Source organism: Pogonomyrmex barbatus, unplaced genomic scaffold (genome assembly GCF_055798465.1).
Source record: "Pogonomyrmex barbatus isolate J1 unplaced genomic scaffold, ASM5579846v1 scaffold17, whole genome shotgun sequence".
Taxonomy (NCBI): Eukaryota; Metazoa; Arthropoda; class Insecta; order Hymenoptera; family Formicidae; genus Pogonomyrmex; species Pogonomyrmex barbatus.
In genome coordinates, this window is record NW_028297113.1 from 4,091,377 (window position 1) to 4,115,701 (window position 24,325).

Below are 24,325 nucleotides of genomic sequence, written 5' to 3' on the forward strand. Positions count from 1 at the left end.
CTGTCTCTTTATTATGTTAGTATAGATTTTAACACTATTAAGTATAATATTATATTTTCAAAGTCTTGTGATTTTTTGAGAAAAAATGAAACTGATATCTGTAAAATATTGGATAAGGGCTTAGAATCATCTCAATAATTATTTACAAGCACTCTCGTTTTCTTATCATTGATGCGTCGGCGAATGTAACCATCAATTTTTAATGATTCTTATTGGCTGTAATTTGACGAACGTGCAGTGGACTCAATTGAATTCAATAAACATCGATTAATCCCCTGGCTTGTTGCTTTGTCATGTTGTCATTGCACATAACATGCATACACGCGAATAGTTCAATACGTATTAATAACTCAAGATATTTCATCCCTTGAATTAACTTATTGCAATTGCTACGAATGAAAGACACGCTGGTTTCATTTCATTTAACTTAGATTGCCTTTATATTAAATACAGAGAGAATGTAAACGTTCGGAATTTCGATGTATTATTACTATTATGGAATATTGTTTATCCAGAAATTGATAATATTAAATTGTCATTTTTTTTTTTTAAGTTGTAATGCTTTTTCAAACATTAATTATTTTAACGGGATGAAATGTAAAATTTTTAATTTATTAATATTACGAACATCAAAAGAAAATTGTAAATATAGAACATTGTAATAATAAATAATTGTAAATATTGAATATTATAAATATAGAATATAGTCTTGGAAAAAAACCAAGCTGAAATATCTTATTTTTATATCTTATTTTTTTCAGATCAAATAATAAGTGTGATAATATGTGTGAAAGTTTAATATGAAGAAACAAAATACTTCAACATCAATGTTATCTATCGTCAAGAAAAGTAGAGCGAAATAATTACGTAAAGATAAGGAAATCCAGCAATTATCATCTAATGCAATAATCCCCCTTAGTTATCAATCAAATGGGTGAAAAAAATTGATCTAATACACTTACCTCATTCCAAAAATTCAAAATTATATTTAAAGTCAATTTCAAAAATATTCATTAATCTTATTTGAAATTTATTACGATTCAAATTAAAATCAACATTTCTGCCAAATATTTTACATTTTCTTCATACATGCGAATAAAAGCGAAAATAAAGCAAATGCAAATGCTTTCTAGACAATAACGAAGACATTTGTCTTAAAATGGAAAACTTCTTCGACGCGAAGATATGTCTGTCAAAATTACACACGATATAATTGATATTAAATTTCATTAAAGTCTACTCAACGACGCAAAATTCACGACGTGAAGATCATTCAGCAATCTTTATCCGTACGTCCTGAATTCGCCACTCGTCGAGAAAACCGAGCGTCTTGTCAAAAGGAAAACTCGAATTGATACGTTATAAGGAAACCGCTCGTCTGACTCGTGAGACGGGCAAAATCAAACGATCGCCCGTGCAGAAATCAAGTGAACGATCGGAAACAGGATGGAGATGGAGGGGCACAACGTGCATGGGGGGAAAAGATTTTGAAGGGAGGGGGGGGGGACTCTCTTACAGGATTTATATATACGATCTCGCGCGGACATTTACTAGTCGTACACCCGGCTGAACCAGCCCGGTTCACGTGATCGTCACGGACCCATCATATTTGCCGCAGTTTCTAGGGAGAACCGTTGCGGATATATCGATTGTTATCTGCGTAATCAGTAACTTCTAATGGTGAGCTTGATTTTTTACGCGAAGCGCGGAATCGTCGCGACGATTGACCGTGTCGGACTATAGGTGTGTCGAACCATGCACTCGTTATTGTTAACCAAACTAGACATACTGTTATCACGTGATTCGCGCACTTTATCGTCGTTCTTCACCGTTATTATGTTACAGATAACGACATTAACGAAGTAGCCATCGATAACGAGACATTACGCAATAGAGATAAACTTTCACTGAAAAATCATTTTGTATAATTTTTTGAAGGACGATCGTGTCGCCAACCAGACGATTCAATTCGTAGAATCGTCCACAATACACGCGCGCAATATTCGAAATAATCTAAATACTTAAAATATAAAATAAAATTTAATAATTTTTTTAATTTTAACGCGAAATATAATTTCTTTTATGATCGTGAATATTACGTGAACTTTATTTTTCTTCAACTCTTTTATCTAAAGGACTATATTTCCTTTAGCCTCAAACTTCTACTACAATCATCTGCAACAAAACCTCATGATCTTAAGATCAAGCTCAAGGACTTCGAGCATCGGAAACTACGAGGAAATTCAATCGGCAAAGCTCCGATTGGAGATTAAAGTCGAGATCGTCGCTCAGTGATCGCATTTATCAACAAGCTGGATTCCTTACACGGTACCCAGACTGTGGTTGAAAGTGTTTGCTCACCGGGATGATAACTACGTAGTTTTAGATGTAATAGGATCGAGAGGATCGAGAAATCCTTCAGATCATTTGTATTCTTCCAAATGCGATTGAATCGATCAATCGATAACACACAGTGGTATGTTTCTTGACTTTATCTCGAATATAAGAATATTAAATCAAACTTAAATACATTACATTTTTTTTTTAATATAATCATCGAATAAAATTATCGAAATTAATTTTTTATTAAATTCTTTACATTTTTTTAATCATGGATAATTTAAATAAAAAAAATTATGTGTAAAAATATACATAAATTTTGGATGGAAAAAATATCTTCTTTCTCGCTCAAAGGCCTTTCAAACGATATTACTTTGAAAATTAACGGCTAATGCAATGAAGTAGACAATATTGAGCGGCTGTCGTTCAAAGTCATTCAAAGAAGAATTTTTTCTGTCAACGGATGAAATTTTTTTGACGCTCACTCCCTTTCGATTTCTGATCATGAGCATGCATATTTCAATGGACTTTAATAAAAAGCTTCTCGTTACAGACGTTCTTGTGAAGTCGGTTGTAACGCGCAGAGATTGGATGTCTCTGCATCTCGATGGTAGATTTTAACTGTCGCGGCTGAGCGAAATTTGACAGGTGAGTGAGCGCTATGGCGCAAATTTCTATCGGTAAATCAAGGACGGTAAAAACCGGCAGAGTGCATAGTAATAATCGTGATTGCTCGCGAAACCAACTGAAATAACGCTACAGATAATGAACGGCGCGTCCGAGACAATGGCGGATATAAGCCGAGTAAAGTAATGAATTATTACGTTACTACCCACACTTAATCTGCAACTATTGCCGGTATCTCGGTCTTGAAATATCACACCATCAACACCACACACACACACACACACACACACACACACACACACACACACACATACGCGCGCGCGCGCGCGCGCGCGCGCACACAAATTATGCTTTTTCTAAACTCAACAGAGTTGCAGAAAATTTCTCTGTGTAACTCTTCATTTCTTTGCGATTATTAATTATTTATAAACATTGTTGATTATATACAAAGTCTCTTTCGCGTGCATATTGAAGGAACACTAGAAAAGAGATGTCTGTATATATGAAATGTCGATCTCTGTTAGGATGGAATGCGTGATGGGAATTTTGCACCGCATGAATTTACGACAAAGCGGTCCGTCATTTTCATCGATCGTGCAATGATTTAATTTCCGCGAAACTAGCCGTGAAATCAAAATCGATCAGCGGTAACGGGAGGAAGGGAGACCTATCGCTTAGTGTCGTGCGTTCGGCCATCGGCAAACATGTAGTTATTCGAAACCAGGAAAAACGAGGGCATTGAATGCGGTTGCAAATAGGTCGTAAGTCATTAAAACACGTTTTGCACACGTACAATAAAACACGCGCTGCTGGCTTTCGTAAAATCGCGAGAATTTCTCGCACCTCTAGCGATTTTCGTGCATGCGATCCTTGCCGTAAATATTCGCGATGTGACCATCGCAAAAAATGTTGAATAATAAATAAACCGAAGTTCAAGTTTGTTTTTAAATAATAAACATATGATTATTCCAGCAACAAACAACAAATTGAAACAATTAAATAGTCTACATATATGCGGAGCCTGAAAAATATACATTTCTGCAATAGTTATAGAAATTATTTTAAATTATTCATTGGAAAATTATTTTGAAATCTTTTGTTTAATTTTTGCAAATTTTTGCATTTCGATATCTGATCGTATAATAAAATATATAATAAAACTTGTATATAAAATATGCATTGTAAATTATACGATACATAATGGTAAAATAATATTTTAAATGTTCGATAATTTAATAAAAATAAAATAGTATTTAGAAATTAAGTTACACATAAAAAATAATATTTTGCACAGTGTACATACGAAAATTTTCATTAAAAAAAATAATACGTGTATAGCTTTACGTAAAAAATTCGTAAACGGAAATGTGCTTGATCATGCTGCCGAATCTCGAAATCGTATCGCCGAATCGAATAAGCTCGTTATCGTTATTTCGGCTGATATTACATTAATGCATTAATCAGTGAAATTCTATGCGATGGAGAAAGGAGAAATCAAGTGTTATCACGAATATCTACTATATCGTACGTGAACAAGTTATTTAATCGAGTCAATCGGTCGCTGCAGTCTGTTATCGCCGATAAAATTCCGCGGTAGACACGAACGAATCTTTAACGTTTGACAATAGATATCTCTCTCTTACTATAAAAATATCACAAGTTATAGCTTCAAAATTTAACGCTGATAGGTTTTTTTTCCATTTTAGTTTTGTTGATACTACGTTTCACTGATACAATACTGTTGCTGTCGTATATGGGCTTTTTGAAAACGGAATAAAATGATAAAATTTCAATGAAGCCATTTATACTATTTCGCAAAAACTACTGCACGTGCGCGTCAAACGCAACTGAAAAATAAATAATTTCGAATCGGCAAAAAAAAAAAAAAGGAAGAGACCGATTGTCGACATTACAGCGGCATGAACGTCACCAAGGAAGGCGCATAAATATTGGCTGGCCGTGCCAGTCGATTAATCCGCGATCGCGTCGATATTGATATTAAAACTCAATAAATTGTGAATTATTCATGAATGCGCGCGGAATCGGGCACACGAGCTTACGCGAGCTTTTTAACTTCTTCATACCAGATCGAGCTTTATCGATGCCGAATAGAATAGCGACAAAAAGCACGCGCACGGCACATCGCGCGAATACAGTGTTAACGACGCAAGTTTGTTTTTGTTGAAAATTCCGCAGAATCGCCTACAGCGTATCGTAAACAAAACTGCACTATTCGCAACGAGTGGAAATTTCGCAACGGGTCTGATATGCGATGCACGATTTGCGGTGCCGTTACGCGAAGCATACGCGTACGTATTCTATTATTAAGCAACGAGACAAGATCGATCTAGGTACGGCCCGCCGAATCGAAGGCGACTTGAATTCTCTCTCGTGTAGTCAAGGTAAAACGGACAAAACGGTAATCGCGATAGCGACGATAAAAATGTTATTAGCACCCGTAGCATTCGTTCTTGATTAACGTAGCGTGGCCCCGCGTTATTGCGCGAGTTATTGGCACTGCCGGTGTCGGTCAAGGAATTTTCTAATATCGAGCCCCGGAACGTTGCGCGATCCTTTTCAGAATCGGAATGAAAAGAAGCGGAAAATGTACAAATCCTCGTGAAAAATTTTTTTGAATCGAGGAGAAAGCACTCGGGATCGAGCGACGAGTCTTGCTCTTGAAAAATAATGCGACAAGAGGTGGAACTGCAAGACTACCACGTTTGGCGACAAACCGCCGTGATGAATGACGAAGAATTAATTCCTGGGAAAACTGGGAACTTCTTATTAATTAACTCGCGAGCTTTCTTATTCTCGACGCCGTGGATAGCGCGTTGCCGTTCAGGCACGTTGCATACTTCTCGCGTGCCACGCGATATCGATCGGCGACGGAGACAATGTGCCCGACTTCGTTATCGATGCACATGTGACTCACAAAGCGTTCTTCGTCATAAATAAGACAATCCACGCGAGTAGTTTCTCAGCATGGACCGCCGACCAGACGTTAGAACGATTAGTATCCCTTAATCGAGACGTTTAATAAGTTGACGATTCATGTCGTGTTAAGATAAAAATCGTCTATGAATTAATGACGTTTATTAATCAAAGAACGTTAAGGCTTTGGTGCGATAAGAGACGACGATACAAGTGAGCACGAGTGAGACGCCCGTTTAAAACAAGAAATTAGTGTTACCTTATCTAAAGATATTAGATTAGAAAGAAATATAGTTTGCTTTATTGACGAGATATTAATTGGCTGTGATTAATTAATCTTAAAAAGCGATTAAAGAGAATGATTTGATGAATTAAGCTGCAGCCTTGCGAATTTAATTATGTCCTGCAGAATTAACGTGAATTTATTTTCAAATAAAGCTTATATCCTTCTGAGTTATTCGCGTCGCTCTTGTCGATCCGGCATACGGATTTTATTCCATTTCCATTATCATGATAAATAACATTACACATAAAATTATAACGAAACGTCACCAAGTCATAAGCGTCAGAGCGACGATAATTTGACCGTTATAATGAGAAATATAAATAGAGCTTAATATACACGGCCGCTTATTGTTCGAGGATATCGGACACTCGACTGCGCGAATTAGCGATTCGGCGGAATGGGATAAACAAATGGCATAATTAAATATTCACTCCCGTTCCACTGGTTTGTAAATTCGACCGGATTTCATTCCGCCAACAGCATACGACGACACCACCATTTTTATTTATTTACGCGATGACACGTTACCAGCCGGAAATTGCGTATTGCCTATATCCCATACACGAGCGATATGTATATTATATTTCGCATTACATTGAATTTTACAACGCGGTACATCGCGCGAGAAACGGGGATATATTTATTTGAACGCGCGCGCCGCAATTAATTCGATTATCTACTTACGCGTTATGTACGTGCGCGCTCTGGTTATTAACTGTCACAATTTGTACGCCGGGAATTTCTACTTTACACTTTGCAATTTTGCCAGCTAAAGAGATAATCGCACTTGGCAAAGCCACGCAAAGTAATTCACACGCGTTTTCGCAAGAAAATCGTGCATACAAGACGATTCTACGAATGCTAAACTCCGCTACGTTCTTCCACGTCGATTATTTTTTTATAAACGGAAATGTGAGAATTTTAATAATTTGTCTCTTCGAGAATTTGCAAAATTTGAAAAGAAAAATCGACTCGAGGAATATGAAGTTTTAGTTATAATGCGTTTCATAATCACCCCGTACATATAAATCATCAAGAATACCGGTTTCATTATTTTTCACGTACATACTTTATGAATAGCTACATCATGTACTGACTACTTATGCATACATAATAGCCAAGTAAATGCTTGTAAACCAGATTCTGGAATGTTGATTGCACTTTCCACAGATCACGATTATTAATAGAACGAGTAATTATGTATCTTTGACTTGATGAATATCTCGTCTAATCAGATTTTCGATCGATTGATCGACTGTCAAAGGTGACGCTATGACAGATTCACCATGGCTTTTCCCAAGTGAATCGTTTGCCGCCACTCGATCAATCTCAACATCTAGTAATTTCATTAATTAATAATGAGAGACTTCATAGCGAAATTTGAAGCAGGTCAAGATGCAGAAATCAAATGCCACATTTACAATATGACATTAAATTAAATTAAATTATTAATTACAATTAACATTTTAATTGACACTTGGATTAATATATTTATTAATTAACTCAGTTTTTAAATAATAATACTATATAATTTGCAAAAATCATGCCTATTTCTATATATTCAGGAAAAGAAATATTATTAAGAAATTAAATAGCTAAAAAATAAATTAAAGATATAAAATTAAAATCAAAATGATTAATATTAGTTAAATAATAAAAAAAATAACAATTCAACTAATTAATAAAAAATTTCTATCGATAAATTCTATATCTTAAAAATTAAATTTAGTAATCCTTTAGTAATCCCATATATATAATATTTATTAGAATATCGCTATTTTATATAATAATAAATTTGCGATGGAAATCGTATTAGAAATAAAAGATTGCGGAGCAACAACAATGAATATATTTTATGAAATTGAAACAAAATATAAATAACCGGCATCGCTAAATAAAACAAACTAAGTAAAATAAATAAAAAGAGAAACGGCATGAAAGCATCGCATGTGGATTTGTATTATCCAGTTTCTCACAAAAATAAACCAAGAGACTACCATAAGCTAGGGGCAATGTAACATATACAACGTATACATATACAGTAATATAACTTATTTGTAAAACAAGAAAACTAATAATCAATATTATTTTTTAAAATTTATTCGGTTTGTAAGAGAGATATTTGAATAAAATATTATTCTTTTATGTAAAGATTTAGAATTAACAAATAAAAAAAGTCTAAAAAGTATGAGATATGCAATAAAAGATATATATTTAAAAGAAAAAAAAATTAAATAAAATAATAAAAATTAATTTTATAATTGCTATTTTCAAGTTCCTAAAAATCTAAAATTTATACTATAATAATTTAATATATTTATTTTTGTTGTCTTTTAGATATCAATATGTATTTAAGATTTGATATATAGTTCTTATTTGCCAAAGATCTTTATATTATATATATATTTATGGCTAAATGTGATGATTGTCAATTTTGATATCTTTACTTGTTTACTCTTTATTTAAATATTAGCAACATATTGTTATCTTTTTGCTATTTAAACGCTGCTTTTTCAAACATCTCACGAAATCCGATATTGTGATACGATCAAACGCGTTGGACGGTGATATTAATATTGGAAACCGGATCCACAATAAAGGACAGACCAGCAAGGAACTCGTAAATTTACGTCGATAACCGACTAAAGCATCGACAAGAAGATCGTGAGGTGATTGCAAAATAAATCGTACTATGAAAAATTAAAATAAACTAAATGAAAGAAAGATTGTATGCGTAAAAAAATCTAATACCTAGTATATAAAATTAAAGATCACAATGTAAATCGGTCAAATATCATAAATAGTTATTCCAATATTGAATTAATAATTGTTAATAATACTGTTCACTTTCAGCTTTTTATTAATATCTCGAGATAAAATTTATCCTCGAACGAAAAAAATGTAAATCCTGTTCATTTGACGTTCATTTGGGTTCTTTCGAATATAAGAAAAGTAAACTATTATAATGTGGCATATATTAACAATATTTTTAAATATGAGCTACCATTATATCAGTATGAGCATAATCTCGCCTCAATAGTCTGCGCTTATACAGCCTCGTCGCCAGCTATGAAATTCACGCTCCGATAGACAATGCCCATCAATATTCATACGATAAAAGCATGAGTGCTCAAATTTCGACGTAGCTATTACAAGCTGTTTTCGCGACCCATCTCGTACGTACACGAATCCTGGCAATCGTACGGTTATTTTCGTAGAAAATGACAGGATACGTTAATGCAGCGCGTTGCAGGCGCGATAGCCGGCGCGCCTAATGATTTATAGTACGCGATTGCGCGCGCGGGCTCTATTTGCGCGCCTATAATTTGTTTTCGAATATACGTAATAAATTATAGGATCAAATGGAAATTAATGAAAGCTGATTTCCCTCTTTTCGCGGCTGTAATTTCGCGACTAGCGACCGCCGTACGGCGGAGAAAAATCGCGCGCGCTCGTTAATAATGAATATCGTTACTCTCTCCTATGTTGCGCGAAATGCGTTATAAACACGGATATGATTCGAAACTGAATTCTCTATTTTCAAGCAAAAATCGCGATTGAGCGAATGCCACTAAACAAAGGAAAATTGCATTGTCGCACAGTTGAATATTATTCCCTCGCTGCAGGTTGTTGTGGGAATAATATTCGATGCGACTGTGGATAGAAAATTAGATAAATTACCGCCTACGCATGTAAATATTCCGCAAATAATGCATGACCGAAAACGGGCGATAAACAATGCAACGCAAAGGATTTATCGAATTAGCGAAAAGCGAACAAATAATTGGCAGCAATCTCTTTCCGCTTAATTAATTCCAGTTCCAGGTGATTAAAATATTTAATGTCGAAGAATTGCAACGAACGACGATATCTCCAGCCGACCTAATTATCGGAGAGAGATCGTCTCCAAATTTATCCGTGAACAACGTTACGTGTCCACTTTACGCCGATTCACGATGTCCATCAAGTGAAGTCCGGGAGCGTGTAAAGGCCTCACGTGTAAGTCAGACGGTCGCGCGTGCAGCGCTGGTTTCATAAAAAAAAAAAAAAAGAAGGAAAGCCTCGATAAAATCGGGAATAGAGCCATAAAAAATTTCTCGACGACGGCCAACGGCGGCGGAGAGTGGCCGGCGGCCGCATATTTCGCGCTCCATCGATCGACCGAAAGGGCCCCCCGACCGAGCGGGCGAGAAAAGCCGACCGAGTGACGACGGTAACGCGCGGAGTATTTAAAACGGTTTAGCCGGACAGTTAATTGCGCCAATAATTCCGCCAATGGAACAATAATGCCGAAACCGCTCGTCGCGGCGCGGCGCGGCGCGGCATTATACGCGACTACGCACACACCCCCGTGCAATGATATATTGAGCGACGCGTGGCTGTAATGTCGACATTTTGCCTTAATGTATCACGGAGAATACGGCGAGAAGGAAAGAGAGAAAGAGAGGGAATGGAGGAGAGAGGGGGGGGGGGATCTCCTGAAATGTCCTCAAATATACGAAGGTAAAACCGTTCTCCACCGCGATGACGTCCTGATGGCGGATATTAAGAAAAGAATTATGCCGTAGGCAAAATTGGGGTACACCTTATTACTTCGGGTATTATATTTTATCTGATGTAAATTTTGATGATGTGAGGTTGCGAGGTTTTCTTTATTAATTTAATTAGATTAATCTTCAAAAGAGATGGTCATATAAAAGAACAGATGTAAATGGGCTCTCTTATTTCCATGAGATAGATTTCAGAAATTAATGGGGAAACTAATGAAAACTTCAAAAGGCATAAAATCGGTATGATTATCTTTTTATTATTCAACTATGTTATTTATATAACATCTTATTTCTCTCTTAGCGTAAGTTAATGATATATGCTTTCTAAAATCTGTAGAATTATGAAAATCCAGAAGCAGAACATGATCACATTTATCAATGTAATGTGTCTCCAAAATATTAATGAGACATCGTGTTGAATTATACTTTCTAATCAGTCGCGAACGTTAACCCACATTGGAATGCGCGCGATTAAGTAATTGACTGTGATAAGAAATTAGCATGAAACGAGCATTAAGTCGCCTGACCCAACAACTCCAGTTCGAAGTTTAATCTTTAATTTATGATAATCGTTATTATGCTCGGTCGCCTAGATTTTAATTCGTGCAAATCGTTCGCGGTATCGTAAAAACAAATTACGGAATAATACGGAATAATACAGTGCATATGGAGATAATATTGTTACTAAAAAAGGTAGCTTTCGGTATCGCAAAACTTAAAAATTGTTTATTATTCTCGCGCTTAATTAAATTCGTAATATAATAATCGCTATTAAACGAATTTACCTAAATGCAAAATAAATGAAACGGTCATTTTTATTCTCCGCGCGTTTTCGCCTTATTTTTATGAAATACCGTTCCTTTAATCCGGCTCTAATTAAGATCTTTTACGACGTGAAGTTACATTCATTTTTTTTTTTACGTTCTTTTTTGCGCATTACGTGCACGTATCTCGGCTCGAATGGATCCGCAACGCTAGGTATCAAAAATAAAAATTCTGTTCTGCTCTCTCTTTCTCTCTCGTGCGAGTCACCATGTCCTACAACGCAGTATTTTTCAAACTCTTTCGATCGCGGTCCACGGTAGGAAATACATTTCACATCGCGAATCAGTACGTGCACGCGCGCGCGCACACACACACACACACACACACTCACACACGCGCGCGCGCACACACACACGCACACGCACACGCACACAATAAAAATTTAAGCATATTTATTTTTTACTACATGTAATAGAGTAGAAACATGTTAATATAAAATACGATTTTACAAGTAAAAACATAGTGAATAAAAAAAGTTACGATATACATAATCTATATGTACAAAGATACATATATATACACACACACACACACACACACACACACACACACACACACACACACACACACACACAGAAATACATGCCAAAAATGTGAATTCTAATAAAAAACATTCTCTCAATTAGTTTTGTTCTAAAGAGACTTACTTGATTTTTATCGATTTTCGTGCAATTTATTATTAGCATTAAACCTGCTCTTGGTTGCTCTTTTCGTTTCACGAAATCTGCCTTTCTTTTATCTTTTTTATCACGCGAATTTCCTATGGCACGTAAAAGTAAATCTCGTTTGTCTTCGTCATTCCGTGCCGCGTTCGACATATTGTTCTCTCTCCTCCTCTCTCTTTTTTTTTTCTCTTTCTCTCTTTCGCTTAGTCGTTATCATACTTCTCATGCCTTTTTTTCTATCCTTTGGAATACGTGCTGGCCTTTTCGCAATCTTGGTGGAACTTCACCGAGACTTGACCCACTAAAGCGTATTAAGTTTATCGTCGACTAAGCATTAAGTGCGAAAACAGAGAAAAGGAAAAGAGCGAGTGAAGTGTGACGGAATTGAACGGAAATAGCCAACGAAATCGCGTGAATTGATGATAGACATAATACACGAAACTCTGAATGCTCGTTTTTTAATCTATAACGAAAGGAAGAGACAGCCAATCGTTTAAGCGATGAAACCAGTGAAATCGAAACGATCTTTGAGCATTTTGATTAATCGAGTTAATTTTAATTAATACTAAGTTGCAATTAATTAAATTTTCTTTCTTCCTCTGTACATCATTAGGTGAATATGTAAAGATCATATTTTTATGTATTTGAAACAATTATGTTCGATTGAATAATTCCTACAAAAGATTTTCTTCAGATGCTCTTAAATAAAAGTTTCACTGTTATATTTGAACGAACACTGTATTAGAATAAAGCAAATAATTTTCGATAAAACACATACATACATACGAATAAAAAGAAAAGAATTTTTGATGGTTGGAAATTCCCTGTCGAGAAGTCTTGCATGGAAATGCTTCTCCTGCTTTTAAGAAAATAATAAGTAAATATGGACTTTATATTGTCGGCGTCATGAAAATTTCTCTTCGAATAAAATTTTTTCCTATTTTCAATACGAACATTCTTGTAAGAGCTGTCACGCACTTTATAATGATAAAAATAGTCAATTGAAATTTTAAAATAATAATATAATAATATTATTAATAATTTTTTAAATATTATAATAATAATATTTAAATAATAATATTAAAATAATAATAGCATTAAAGTAACTTGGATAATTTGGATTTAAAGTTAATAATAATAATAAAAATGAAAATAAAAAATTCATCAAAATTCTTTCCAAGTGAGATAAGATAAATTAGTTAAGAAAAAATGTTATAATTGATGCAATACACACGATGATAATTTTATAATTCTAACAGGAATGTTATCATTAGTTCACGATATATAACATTTATTACTTAATAAGAATTTGCGCAACACTGTCTGATTATGCAAGATTAACGTTATAATTTAAATAAATTGCAAATCACTTTTTTAAAAAACTAAAAGTTCTAATCTATTGCAAAAAGAAACGTTAATTAATGTTATCTTACGTGTGAATTTTTCGTGCATATCATTCTCGGATATTTTTTTATTTTTACTAAACGAAAAAGATAATATTTTAATCTACGTATCTTATTAAAAAAATTTCTTATAATTCGCAGTGTTATCAAAACATTGATTTTTTTTTAAGCAAATAGCGCGTGTTATCTGTTCACTTTTTAATTTTTTTTTAAATCTTATAAAATTTCTAAAAAAATCTTGTAGTATATTTTTAATATACATATAAAAACAACAAGCATCCAAATTTTTTATTATGTTTTAATTTATTTTTATTTATTTTTAAATTATATTTTACTTTTATATTTCTTCTAATTATTTATTCTACTTATAACAAAATCAAAATTATTTTTATTTTACTCTTATTTTCTTAATTATATACTTAATTTTAAATTATGTTTTATTTTTCTTTAAATTAGTTTTTATTTTTCTTTAATTAATCACCTTATTATTCCTGATGTTGATGAGCATGTATTTTAACAACATACAAGCTCGGATCTATAAGTTTGTTAACTTGCGGATCATCCCCGCGAGACTTTTGATTTCTTGCCGCCAAACGTTACTCCAGCTGTGCGCATCACGTGCTCATAGTCAATATCGCGTCCTGTCATTTCTTATCAGTTTACCGCGAAACGTATCGAGATTATGCGCAACATGTATTAGTGTTTATTAATGTCATCCGAAGAAATAACATTGACGACGACGACGACGACGACAAATGGTATTCGTCGTCGACGTTATCAACATCGTCGTTATTAACGTCGTCGCTCGATGCACACAGTTTGACAGTTACGGAAATTCGAACGTCCTCGCGAGACGATCCGTCGATCGTCGAAATCATCAATGAGTAACGCCGATAAAGAGTCAGCGATAACGAGATGCGGCAGTGCATCAAGTGTCATCGCATCGCGCGACTAGTTGCGATGACCCCCCATATTTTGAGGTTAAATTGCCCTGAACTGCCCACTCCGTGCGTTCCGCGTTCGCATGCCAAGTGTCATCGATGCGAGCCTTAACTCCTTGCACACGCGTGACGTCGTGAAAGATCGCGATGATAACGGTGTCACTGAAATAATGATTGACGCTAAATGCTACCTCATTACATGCAGCGATAATACCGAACTAAAAACGTAGTGCGTTGTCATGTTTCAGTCAACGTGAAATATGGCTTCGCGGAGTTACGTGTGGATCCTGCTGTTATCTGGTAAGACGTAGAAATGTCTTCGGTTTCGCTACTGTTTGTTACAATATCTTTCATGTTTGCAGCTTTAACATGTGTTCAGGGAGCGCTCAAAGCATCACCACAGGATCTGAAAGTACAGGTCAATCAGAGGAATTCGTTCAACTTATCACTGACGTGAGTAGCTTGTTGTGTATCATTATTAACTTAAGCTGTTATGTCAGGCCATACTATAGAGTACAGATTTGACTATTATATTGACTATTATATTTGAAATCAAGTATGAACACTCATATTATTTTCAGAAGCATTTATATATGTCCATACTGTTGTTACAGTTGTTACTTGCATCTGCAAACGAATCAAGCATGCTGTCAGAAATTTATTTTGTATATGCAAATAAAAGAAAGCGCTTAGAAATCAGTACGCCAACATTTTATTACCTTCACCTACATTTTGTTTAATCTGAGCATGTCATGATCATGTGACAGCATTTATTTTATCATTTCTAAGAGTATTGATAACAGTAGGCGGATAATGAATATTCAAATCTAACATTATCTTTGAACTTTATACTTTATCATTCAATTATAGATGCTTGATAGACAGATTAACTTATCTCAATATGCTTTATAATTATAACCTTGAGTATATATTAAAAATAAGATTATCAATCATATTTCTTATTTTTGCAGGGAACCTTTACCCGATGGCAAAATTGCAACAGTTACGATAGATATCCAGCATTCCGATCTGTTATCTGCAGAACCATCCAACTTTAAAATTATAGCAGGAGAAAAAGAATGGATAATCTATGTAAGAGGCCTAAGTGCAGGTCATTCGATTGTTAATGTTAATGTAACTCCTAATATTACAGAGTAAGTATATGTAATGGAACGTTTTTATATAAAGATTTGATGATTTTTCTACGTTTTGAAACTGTTTAAGTTTATTCTTGTAAACTCTAATCATTGATGTTTTTATAACAGCTGATTACGAACATATATATTATTTGGTATGAGTATTCATAATCAAGTATTCACAATAAACAGTAGGGAGCAGAGACCTATGGCACTGATGCCTTCACTTATTCTCTTTCTTCTCTCTCTCTCTCTCTCTCTCTCTCTCTCTCTCTCTCTCTCTCTCTCTCTGTCTCTCTCTCACTATCTTTCTTTTCGTGACTAATTATGAAAAGGTTCTGATCAGCATTCCACTGCACTAAGATTGCTAGCTAAGACTGCACAGATAGCTTCTTGACCTAAACTTGTCAACCAAGCTGAAACAAAACTTGAAATTTTGTTAGTCTGTCTTTAGATTTTGAACAGACTGCTTCCTAGTTCAATTACGGTGCCGTACCTAAACTCGTTTAATATTTAATGATTTTAATATTCTCGTGATATGAATAAATAAAAATTACGAAATCAGTGACGAAATGTCTACGCATTCTGGAGTATAAACTGTTGTATTATAAACTTAATATAGTGCTTTTTAAAATCGATTCCCCAAAAATTATTAAATAATTTTATCGTGAAAATTTGTAATAACTATAAAAACTGTGGAAAGATGTCTATGTATAAAATTATTATTATACCGCGAGATCAATTAGATACTATCGATTTAAAGTGAGCAAATTTGATTTTTAATTCCTACATATTATACGCAACATATCTTTTTTAAATAATATTTTAATGTGTACACACGAAATGTAACCGCTTTATATATTTTTTTTTAGTTTCTCTGAAGCGTTTGTTAGAGTGACTATAGAGAAATCAGACGTATTGTACCACATCAGTGCTGTGGTTGGATGGATATATTTTGTAGCATGGAGCATAAGTTTTTATGCACAAATCTATACTAATTATAAACGTAAAAGTGTTGTGGGTCTTAATTTCGATTATGTCTCACTAAATCTCGTGGGTTTTATTATGTACGCGTTATTTAACTGTGGCCTCTATTGGATACCGGAGATTGAGGTAAGATACCGTCATGTTTGTCTGATATTTTTTACGTGCTTTACGCAATTATTATGAACGGAATTCTTCATTCTACATTTTCTAATAAAAACCATAAATACAAAAAGTGTGAGAGCATCAACACAGAAAAAAAGAAATATTTTATAAATAAAAATTCTTTGATATAAGAATACGAAATACAACAATATGTACGCACGTGTATGTGTGTATATAACAATCCATTAATGTATTAAAATATTTTCAGAATCAATATTTTACACGATATCCAAAAGGCTTGAATCCTGTACAAATCAATGATATATTTTTCTCGCTACACGCAGTATTTGCTACTTCAGTAACTGTAGGACAATGCTTTATTTATGAGGTAATTGAGCTTGTGTTTCCAAGATAGCTGCCCATCGCAACTGAGATATAATCATATTCATTTTTACTATAGATTGGCAATCAAAGAGTATCAACGACTGCACGTATTATTCACAGCATATTTGCAGTTTTTCTACTAATATCTTTGATATTATCTTGCGTCAAGACAATCCAATGGTTAGATTTCCTCTATTATTGTAGCTACATTAAGCTTAGCATAACGCTTATTAAATACGTGCCACAAGCGTTTTATAACTATAGAAGGAAATCGACTATCGGCTGGAGTATAGGAAATATATTCCTAGATTTTACTGGTGGCATTCTGTCAATGTTACAGATGATACTCAATGCTTTTAACTATGGTAAAGATACGAATGTGGAATCGAATTTACTTTTATATTTCGCGTATTCAAAATCAATTCTCGTAACATTAACATCATAATTTTTATGTTAGACGATTGGGAAAGTATTTTCGGAGATCCGACTAAATTCGGTCTTGGATTTTTTTCCGTGGCATTTGATATATTTTTCCTAATACAGCATTATGTTCTGTACAGGTATGTATATATGCATGCTTTAATATTGTCTGCGCTTTGTATCTTTTTTTCGTTGCATGCCATTTTATTGTATAACTTTTTAGGTATCCTGAACCTATGCCACTAATAAAATAACATCTTGTGGATTAAGTTTTCACACTAACGAATATTTCATGCATGTGGGAAGCATAGGTGTTCACTATTTTTTGTATTGTATTTTTAATTGTATATTGTACTAGAATAAGTATTGTTAAATGCATGATTTTACTAACTGTTAATATAACAGTTAACTTTGATATTTTGTAATATTTTGTAATATTAATTTAATTGTGTTATTTAATTGAATATATTAATAATGAGAGCATTGAACACATTTTTGTATGAAAATAGAATATCCATATTTATAAATGGATTTCATTAATCGCATATATATATACATAAATATTTTATTCCCTTTCATCTATTTAATGAGCAATAGACGTGAGGTAGAGCGAAATTTTGATTTTACAGACATAGCAATGAGAAGGTGATTGACCTGAATGGCAGAATATAGCGACTCTTCGACGAGGACTTAATTTCCCCTTCTTAAAATATTTTCCTGATCCATATTTTATATATAAATGATTTTTATATTATTTTACATAAATCTCTGCATGAATATTTTCTCATTTATCATTATCATATATAATATACAATTAGGTAAAAAGTTCAAAGTTCATAAAATGCGTGCAAAATGGATATATGCATGTATGAATCCACGCTTTTGTATATTCTTTTTTTTTATAATATTGAAATATTTATTATGAAAACATTCCATAGAGAGCGTTCTCTAAAAAGCAGTGTTTAAAAAATTATATAAATGAGACATTTGTGTGTATGTATATAATATTATTTATATAAAAAAAAAATAATTTTTGCATACACACAAATATATTTTACTTTTATAATCTTCGTTATTTGATTTTATTTAATTTAAGTCAAAAAGTATATGAATCAGTATTATAAGTATGACAGAATTTTTATAAATATTATTGTAAATTTAATTCTTGATTAGGTTTAAATTGAAAATATAATATATACATTGTCACAGAACAATAATGAATAATTTTAACATCAACTCAGACAACATATTTCCCACGCAGCAGAAATGTCTAAAATATATCACAGAAATATCCCAGAGACATCTTACCTTTAGGATGTATCTTAAACATTTTTACTGTTCAAAAATTTAAAACGAACCATGCAATTTCAGGACAAGTTTTTTCAAAGAAATTACGTATTTGATATCATTGCCAAATAAATTATTAATTATAAAAAATCAGCATTGAAATATAAATATTAAAGAAAAGATTGTGTACATAAATATTGAAAGATTTTTAATGTAGATAATTTTTTTAAGAATTTAGAGACTTGCATTAACATTGTAATAAAAAATATTTTGTAGAGCCAGTCTTTATTTTAAAATAGGATCCATTTTTATTATTTTTACCTAATTCACTATTTCATTCATTACGCAATGAATTAAATTCTCTTTTAAAATAATTACAGATGATATTTTAGATTCTGAATATTTTAGATATTACATGAAATGGTATTACATTAAATTATACATCAGTAGAGTATGCTAGATTTTATTTGATTGCTCCAGGATAAATGTAAGAATCACAGTTAATCATACGCATGAAGCATGTTCCGCGTTTACGTTTATTATTATTATTATTTTGATTATTATATAGATTGCGGCGATTTTAGATATAATTTCGAAAAATATTTATCCGAGTAAATTATTTGAGTGCTCGATCAATATGATTTTGTGTATCTGTGACTAGACGAGTGTGTATCATTTTTTTGTCATTAACCCGGGAATAAATTTTTATTTTATCTTCTTTTTATTTCAAATTATACGTTTTTATACGAGTGTATAAAAATATTTGAAAGTTTCATCGATAAATATAAACCTCGTTTATATAACGTTCATATCGCGAAGTTGATCCTCAAAAATCTTCAATTCCGAAGATGAAAAGTTTTCTTCAATTTTGCTATTAAACAACGAATTTTTCTATTTGAAAGAATAATAATTATTCGTGCAAATAAACATGTACGAAAGTATTTGTATATATTTTCAAAGCGAATTGTAATGATAAAATAAAAAATGAAGCTGCGAATGTTCATCGGAACTTTCGTCTTTTACCGCTTCACGCCAGAGGAGTCGGTCATTTTTTTTTTTTTTATTCCCGGGTTAATCCAGTTTGCTAACTTTACTAACTCTCAACTAACCAATCTAACACAACTTTTTAACGGCGTTCTGGCGAAAGACTCGATGCTCTTTCTTTCTCTCTTTTTCTATATTTTGCTCTCTCTTTCCCTAAACGTGTTAAATATAAGATCGACGAATCTCCGAGATCGCCGCTCGCCACACGATCTACTTAAAGAACATATCGTAATCCTTTCCTTGCAGGAATCGCAAGGACTATGTTGAGCTGCCCGGCCATTGCCAAGAGGAACCCGAGGACTCGTGCAGCGCATGAAAACACGTGTCGCTTTTCGCTACACCTCCCCTTCTTCCCCCCCCCCCCGTCAGAAAGCTTAAGAGTAACACGATCATCGCAACACGATCTTTTTTCTTCGCATACGATCAACACGTATATCTCATGTGTCTCACGAGAGTTGCACACGAGAACAGTCCGCGTCCTCTTTCTGTCGCGAGTTGCGATCGACAATGGATGTTGTTATTTTTTGTTAATTATCTCCCTCGCTCCCGCCGTTCCTCCCAATGAGATCCAATTGTGGCACTTCTCTTCACCGTTTTATGTGGTACGCACACTATTGCGAGCCATGGTCAATCCTTGTCTCGCTCTCCGTTTCTCAAGATTCGCACGCAAGAAGCACGCATTATCCGTGTAAAAAAAAAATCGCGCGAATTGGCGGGACGCGCATTTCGAAAGCTTCGATAATCGCAAATCGATTGCACTCGGCAGCGCGCGCGGCCGCCATCGCCGTCGCCGATTGGTCGCGCGGGAGCGCCACGTGACTATCCCGATCGCTCAACTGCGCAGAGCTTCAAGTCGTTGCGTCAGGTCGCTCGTTTCGTCGATCACCTTGGCAGGTAAGCATCTTTGATTATTATTATGAAATTTTGATTCTTCATAAGTAAAATACAATAGTTTAATAACGTGAAATTATTCTAAGCAGAGAAGCTAGACATTCAATATGTTCGATATTATCTAAATGGACAACATAACCTATAAAAAGTGCTGCAAAAAAAACATGAGATATATCTGTTTTTATAACGTTAATTAATTTTAATCTCGATTTACTTTTTATTTTTTTCTAATCCTTATTAAAAAAAAATAAAAAACCGAAATCTACTTTGATATAAATAGACATCACTTAGATAAACTTAGATCCAACAGCTCAGATTATATATTGGTTAAGGAAGAAAGAAAATAAATCACTTTTAGGAACACTTTTTAGGAACGTATATAATAATATACTTTGTATATTGAAAATATTCATATTTATTTCAGAATGATCACTTCATTCGCACGAATTGGCAGCTCTGCGATTGGTCTCCGTAGAAATCTTAATTGTTGGTCAGCAACGATTACAAAGAAGCACAGAACGGTGTACGAACGGACGTATCCTACAACACTTGTTTTTCCCGATGGAAGTAGTATAGAGATTCAGTATCACGAACCACGGAAGATAATAACCCTGCCAGTAAATATGGCAGAACTATCAGAGGCAGAACAGAAAAGGAGACTCGAAATGCGTAAGCCAAAAACAAAGGTGGTTATAACGGAGGAAATTGAGGATACTTTTGATGAGAATAGATATCTCAATCTTAAGAAGTGATTGCACCTTGGCATTTCTGAAATTTGTATTATATATATCATTTATAGCAAAATATAAATAACTTTTTAAAACATTTAAAGGGCTCTTGTATCTTTTGTTTAATATAAATGTTTAAATAATTATATGTTTATTCTCTCTAGTATAAATGATGTAAATACTACTGTTATAAACTTTTGTGATAATGTAGTTATAATGTAGTTATGAACAGATCTAATCATTCTAGAATTATCAGACAATATTGAATTGTACTTATGATAAAATAAGAAATGCCACATATATGAATATATTGCGCATTGATATAAACATCGTTCCGTAAATACAGAACATTTGTAATGTTTCTAATAACACAAGAAAATACAATTCTATACAATATAAAGACAATGTTGATCTCTTCTCAACTTATCCTATCTTCCTCTCTCCCTGTCGATTATTTCTGATTAAAATACAATGAAATATACATCTTACATTATAAAACGAGTTACATATTCTTGAAATGAGAACGCAATAATTTATTGAATAATTTATTGATTTTCCATGACCTTGAACTTGTCTTGCGGAGGAAAGTAGATTATACGCTACGGAAATCGAATCGATTACAGATCCCGCTTTCGAATAATATTCCTTTCTCAATGGGCAATAATCGTTTGGATAAACTCGTTTTCACATCCGTACGAAGGGGCCGCGTGACTGGGCGAGGTGAAATTCCTCGTAACGCGTGACGGATGTGGACGAATTGTAATTGGGCGCTTTTCGTCCCAGATGAAACGAAATTTCGACGTCTCGATTGGCGTTGTTATTTTGCTTATTTTGTTTTTCACCTGTCTCCATATTTTTTTACATCCAGGTAATTAAATGGTCTTTTTTATGTCAGTCCATTTGTATGACGAACGTGACATTCGAGGACCGACACCGCGATTCGCGATTTGATTACCGGTCATTAGACGGGAGGGATATATTTTTTTGCGCAAGTAGCGCACGTGCGCTGTCATTTCTGCGTGACAAGGGGGGCTCGTTGCAATGGACGTCGACGTCGTTTGTTTTAGAGCGATTTCCTCCGCGACGACTTTCTCCGATTCTCGCCTTCGCACTCCGGCACGCACTTTTCGTCGTCCTCACGCTAACCGTAAATAATTACCGGACGAAACAGCGGTTGAACTTTCAACGACGTGCTGGGACTGAAAGTTTCGTCGCGGTGAAGGCGCGGGTAAGCGAAAGTGATGGATTAGTGCGAATCATTATGATGATCGATGATTAAAAACGCCTTTTGCGCGGGAAAGGTGGATGGCGCGGTAGATTTTACGGGTAGTACTTACGGTAGTACTTATGTGTCGCAAATTTGTCACGAAATTTCGAATGTCAAACATCTGCACGAGGCAATATAGAAAACATCGTGTGGCGTTTAATTAAATAGATGCTAGAATGTTAAATTAAGTAGACGAAAGTAGAGTAAATACAAAAAAAAAGATAAAGCGATTCAAATATAAAAAAACTATTACAAAGTATCACTTAGAAAACTTTGAGTTCTCAGGAAATTTGTCTTACGTTTTGAAAAATCAGAGAATTTTTTTTGAAGTTGCTTTTTCTTTTATTTAATATTTTATTTTTATATTATAATCGGATGTTTACTGTTTGAATTATTAATGATAACGATGGATCCATCTACTCTAAACATCAAAGGACAATTAATTCCAATATTTAGTACTAAAGACAATGTTTTCGATAGGTGCAAATTTTGTTTAACTTAAGACGGATATTTATTTTTATAATTTTATGAAAGTTAGATTTTGTATCGATTGTGCATTATATAATCCTTTATTTGCAGTTTTTGAAGGTAATATTTAAAATATTATTTCTCTCTTTATTTTTAACTATCCTCTGCTATTAATTATAAAAACATACATTGCGTATGTATAATGTATATATACTTGTAAATATTGATAATATTTTATTTTTAAGTTCGGATTTATGCATTCACTTTGTCAAAATAATCATACGTTCCTATGAGTACAAAAAGAATTACGAAATCTTATGATGATGTAGAGCCACATTGAAGGAATTATTGAAATTCTGGAAAAATACGATTGTTTCTCAAAATTTTTATATAGTTATATGTTATGCGAAAAAAGTTTCTACTAAATTTCACATCGCGTAACATGATTCGATTGCACTGAATAATTCCATTCCTATCAAATACATCATATTGTTTTGGCGAACTAGAGAAGCGTAATTTACGATGTGTTAGTGTGTTGATTTGAGCATAATAATTGCGAGCACTTTCGGCCGCGGTGAAATCATCATTGCGACAGAAGCGAGAAAATTATTGTGAAGCAATAACGGGATAAGACAAGTCGTCGTAAAGGTGCTGGGACACGTTCAGCATACGATAGAATCACCGATACGGTTCGAATGTCCCATTACAATGGACGTTAATTAATACGTTCGTACTAAAACAGTAGGATCGATTATCAGCTGGTGACGTCGTGAAAAGTTGAGCAGGCTGCTATCGTTCTTCACTGATAGTAATCCAAGTTTTTTAATTGGAAGGAAGGATAAAGTGACCTCCACTTGGCGATATATTAACTCATAACAATTAATTCATAATTTGATAGAAACTACAACGCAATATGAGCTCTACTTAGCTAACTTATTATCAGAATTATATATAATGTAATTATATATAATGTATATAATGTTCCTCGTTGAAATATGCTAAAGTATAATGTATATATATTAATATATTAATTACTATAT

General features: G+C 33.7%; 2 protein-coding genes across 4 annotated transcripts; both read left to right on the plus strand.

Moving 5' to 3' along the window:
- The first annotated feature begins 1,520 nt into the window (after nucleotides 1-1,520).
- On the plus strand, nucleotides 1,521-20,303 carry Ctns (lysosomal cystine transporter cystinosin). 3 transcript variants are annotated; one of them, XM_011632873.2, is made up of 11 exons: nucleotides 1,521-1,680; nucleotides 2,153-2,476; nucleotides 2,894-2,988; nucleotides 14,820-14,871; nucleotides 14,934-15,024; nucleotides 15,543-15,725; nucleotides 16,580-16,820; nucleotides 17,065-17,184; nucleotides 17,257-17,545; nucleotides 17,638-17,740; nucleotides 20,178-20,303. In XM_011632873.2, the coding sequence occupies exons 4-11, from the start codon at nucleotides 14,832-14,834 to the stop codon at nucleotides 20,245-20,247; spliced, it is 1,137 nt and encodes a 378-aa protein (XP_011631175.2). In that variant the 5' UTR covers nucleotides 1,521-1,680; nucleotides 2,153-2,476; nucleotides 2,894-2,988; nucleotides 14,820-14,831; the 3' UTR covers nucleotides 20,248-20,303. The 3 variants fall into 3 exon arrangements, with proteins under 3 accessions (XP_011631175.2, XP_011631176.2, XP_011631177.2); XM_011632874.2 differs by lacking the exon at nucleotides 20,178-20,303 and adding an exon at nucleotides 18,230-19,618; XM_011632875.2 differs by lacking the exon at nucleotides 20,178-20,303 and adding an exon at nucleotides 17,824-18,127.
- A 9-nt stretch (nucleotides 20,304-20,312) lies between these two features.
- On the plus strand, nucleotides 20,313-21,955 carry mRpL55 (mitochondrial ribosomal protein L55). Its single transcript, XM_011632876.3, has 2 exons — nucleotides 20,313-20,825; nucleotides 21,247-21,955. Exon 2 carries the CDS (start codon nucleotides 21,248-21,250, stop codon nucleotides 21,572-21,574), a length of 327 nt encoding a protein of 108 aa, XP_011631178.1. The 5' UTR covers nucleotides 20,313-20,825; nucleotide 21,247; the 3' UTR covers nucleotides 21,575-21,955.
- Nucleotides 21,956-24,325: the final 2,370 nt, after the last annotated feature.

Coding starts and splice junctions, on each gene's coding strand:
- Ctns (XM_011632873.2), top strand. CDS start 14,832: ATGGCTTCGCGGAGTTACGTGTGGATCCTGCTGTTATCTG. Junction 14,872..14,933: donor GTGGATCCTGCTGTTATCTG/GTAAGACGTAGA, acceptor TCATGTTTGCAG/CTTTAACATGTGTTCAGGGA. Junction 16,821..17,064: donor ATTGGATACCGGAGATTGAG/GTAAGATACCGT, acceptor AAATATTTTCAG/AATCAATATTTTACACGATA.
- mRpL55 (XM_011632876.3), top strand. CDS start 21,248: ATGATCACTTCATTCGCACGAATTGGCAGCTCTGCGATTGGTCTCCGT.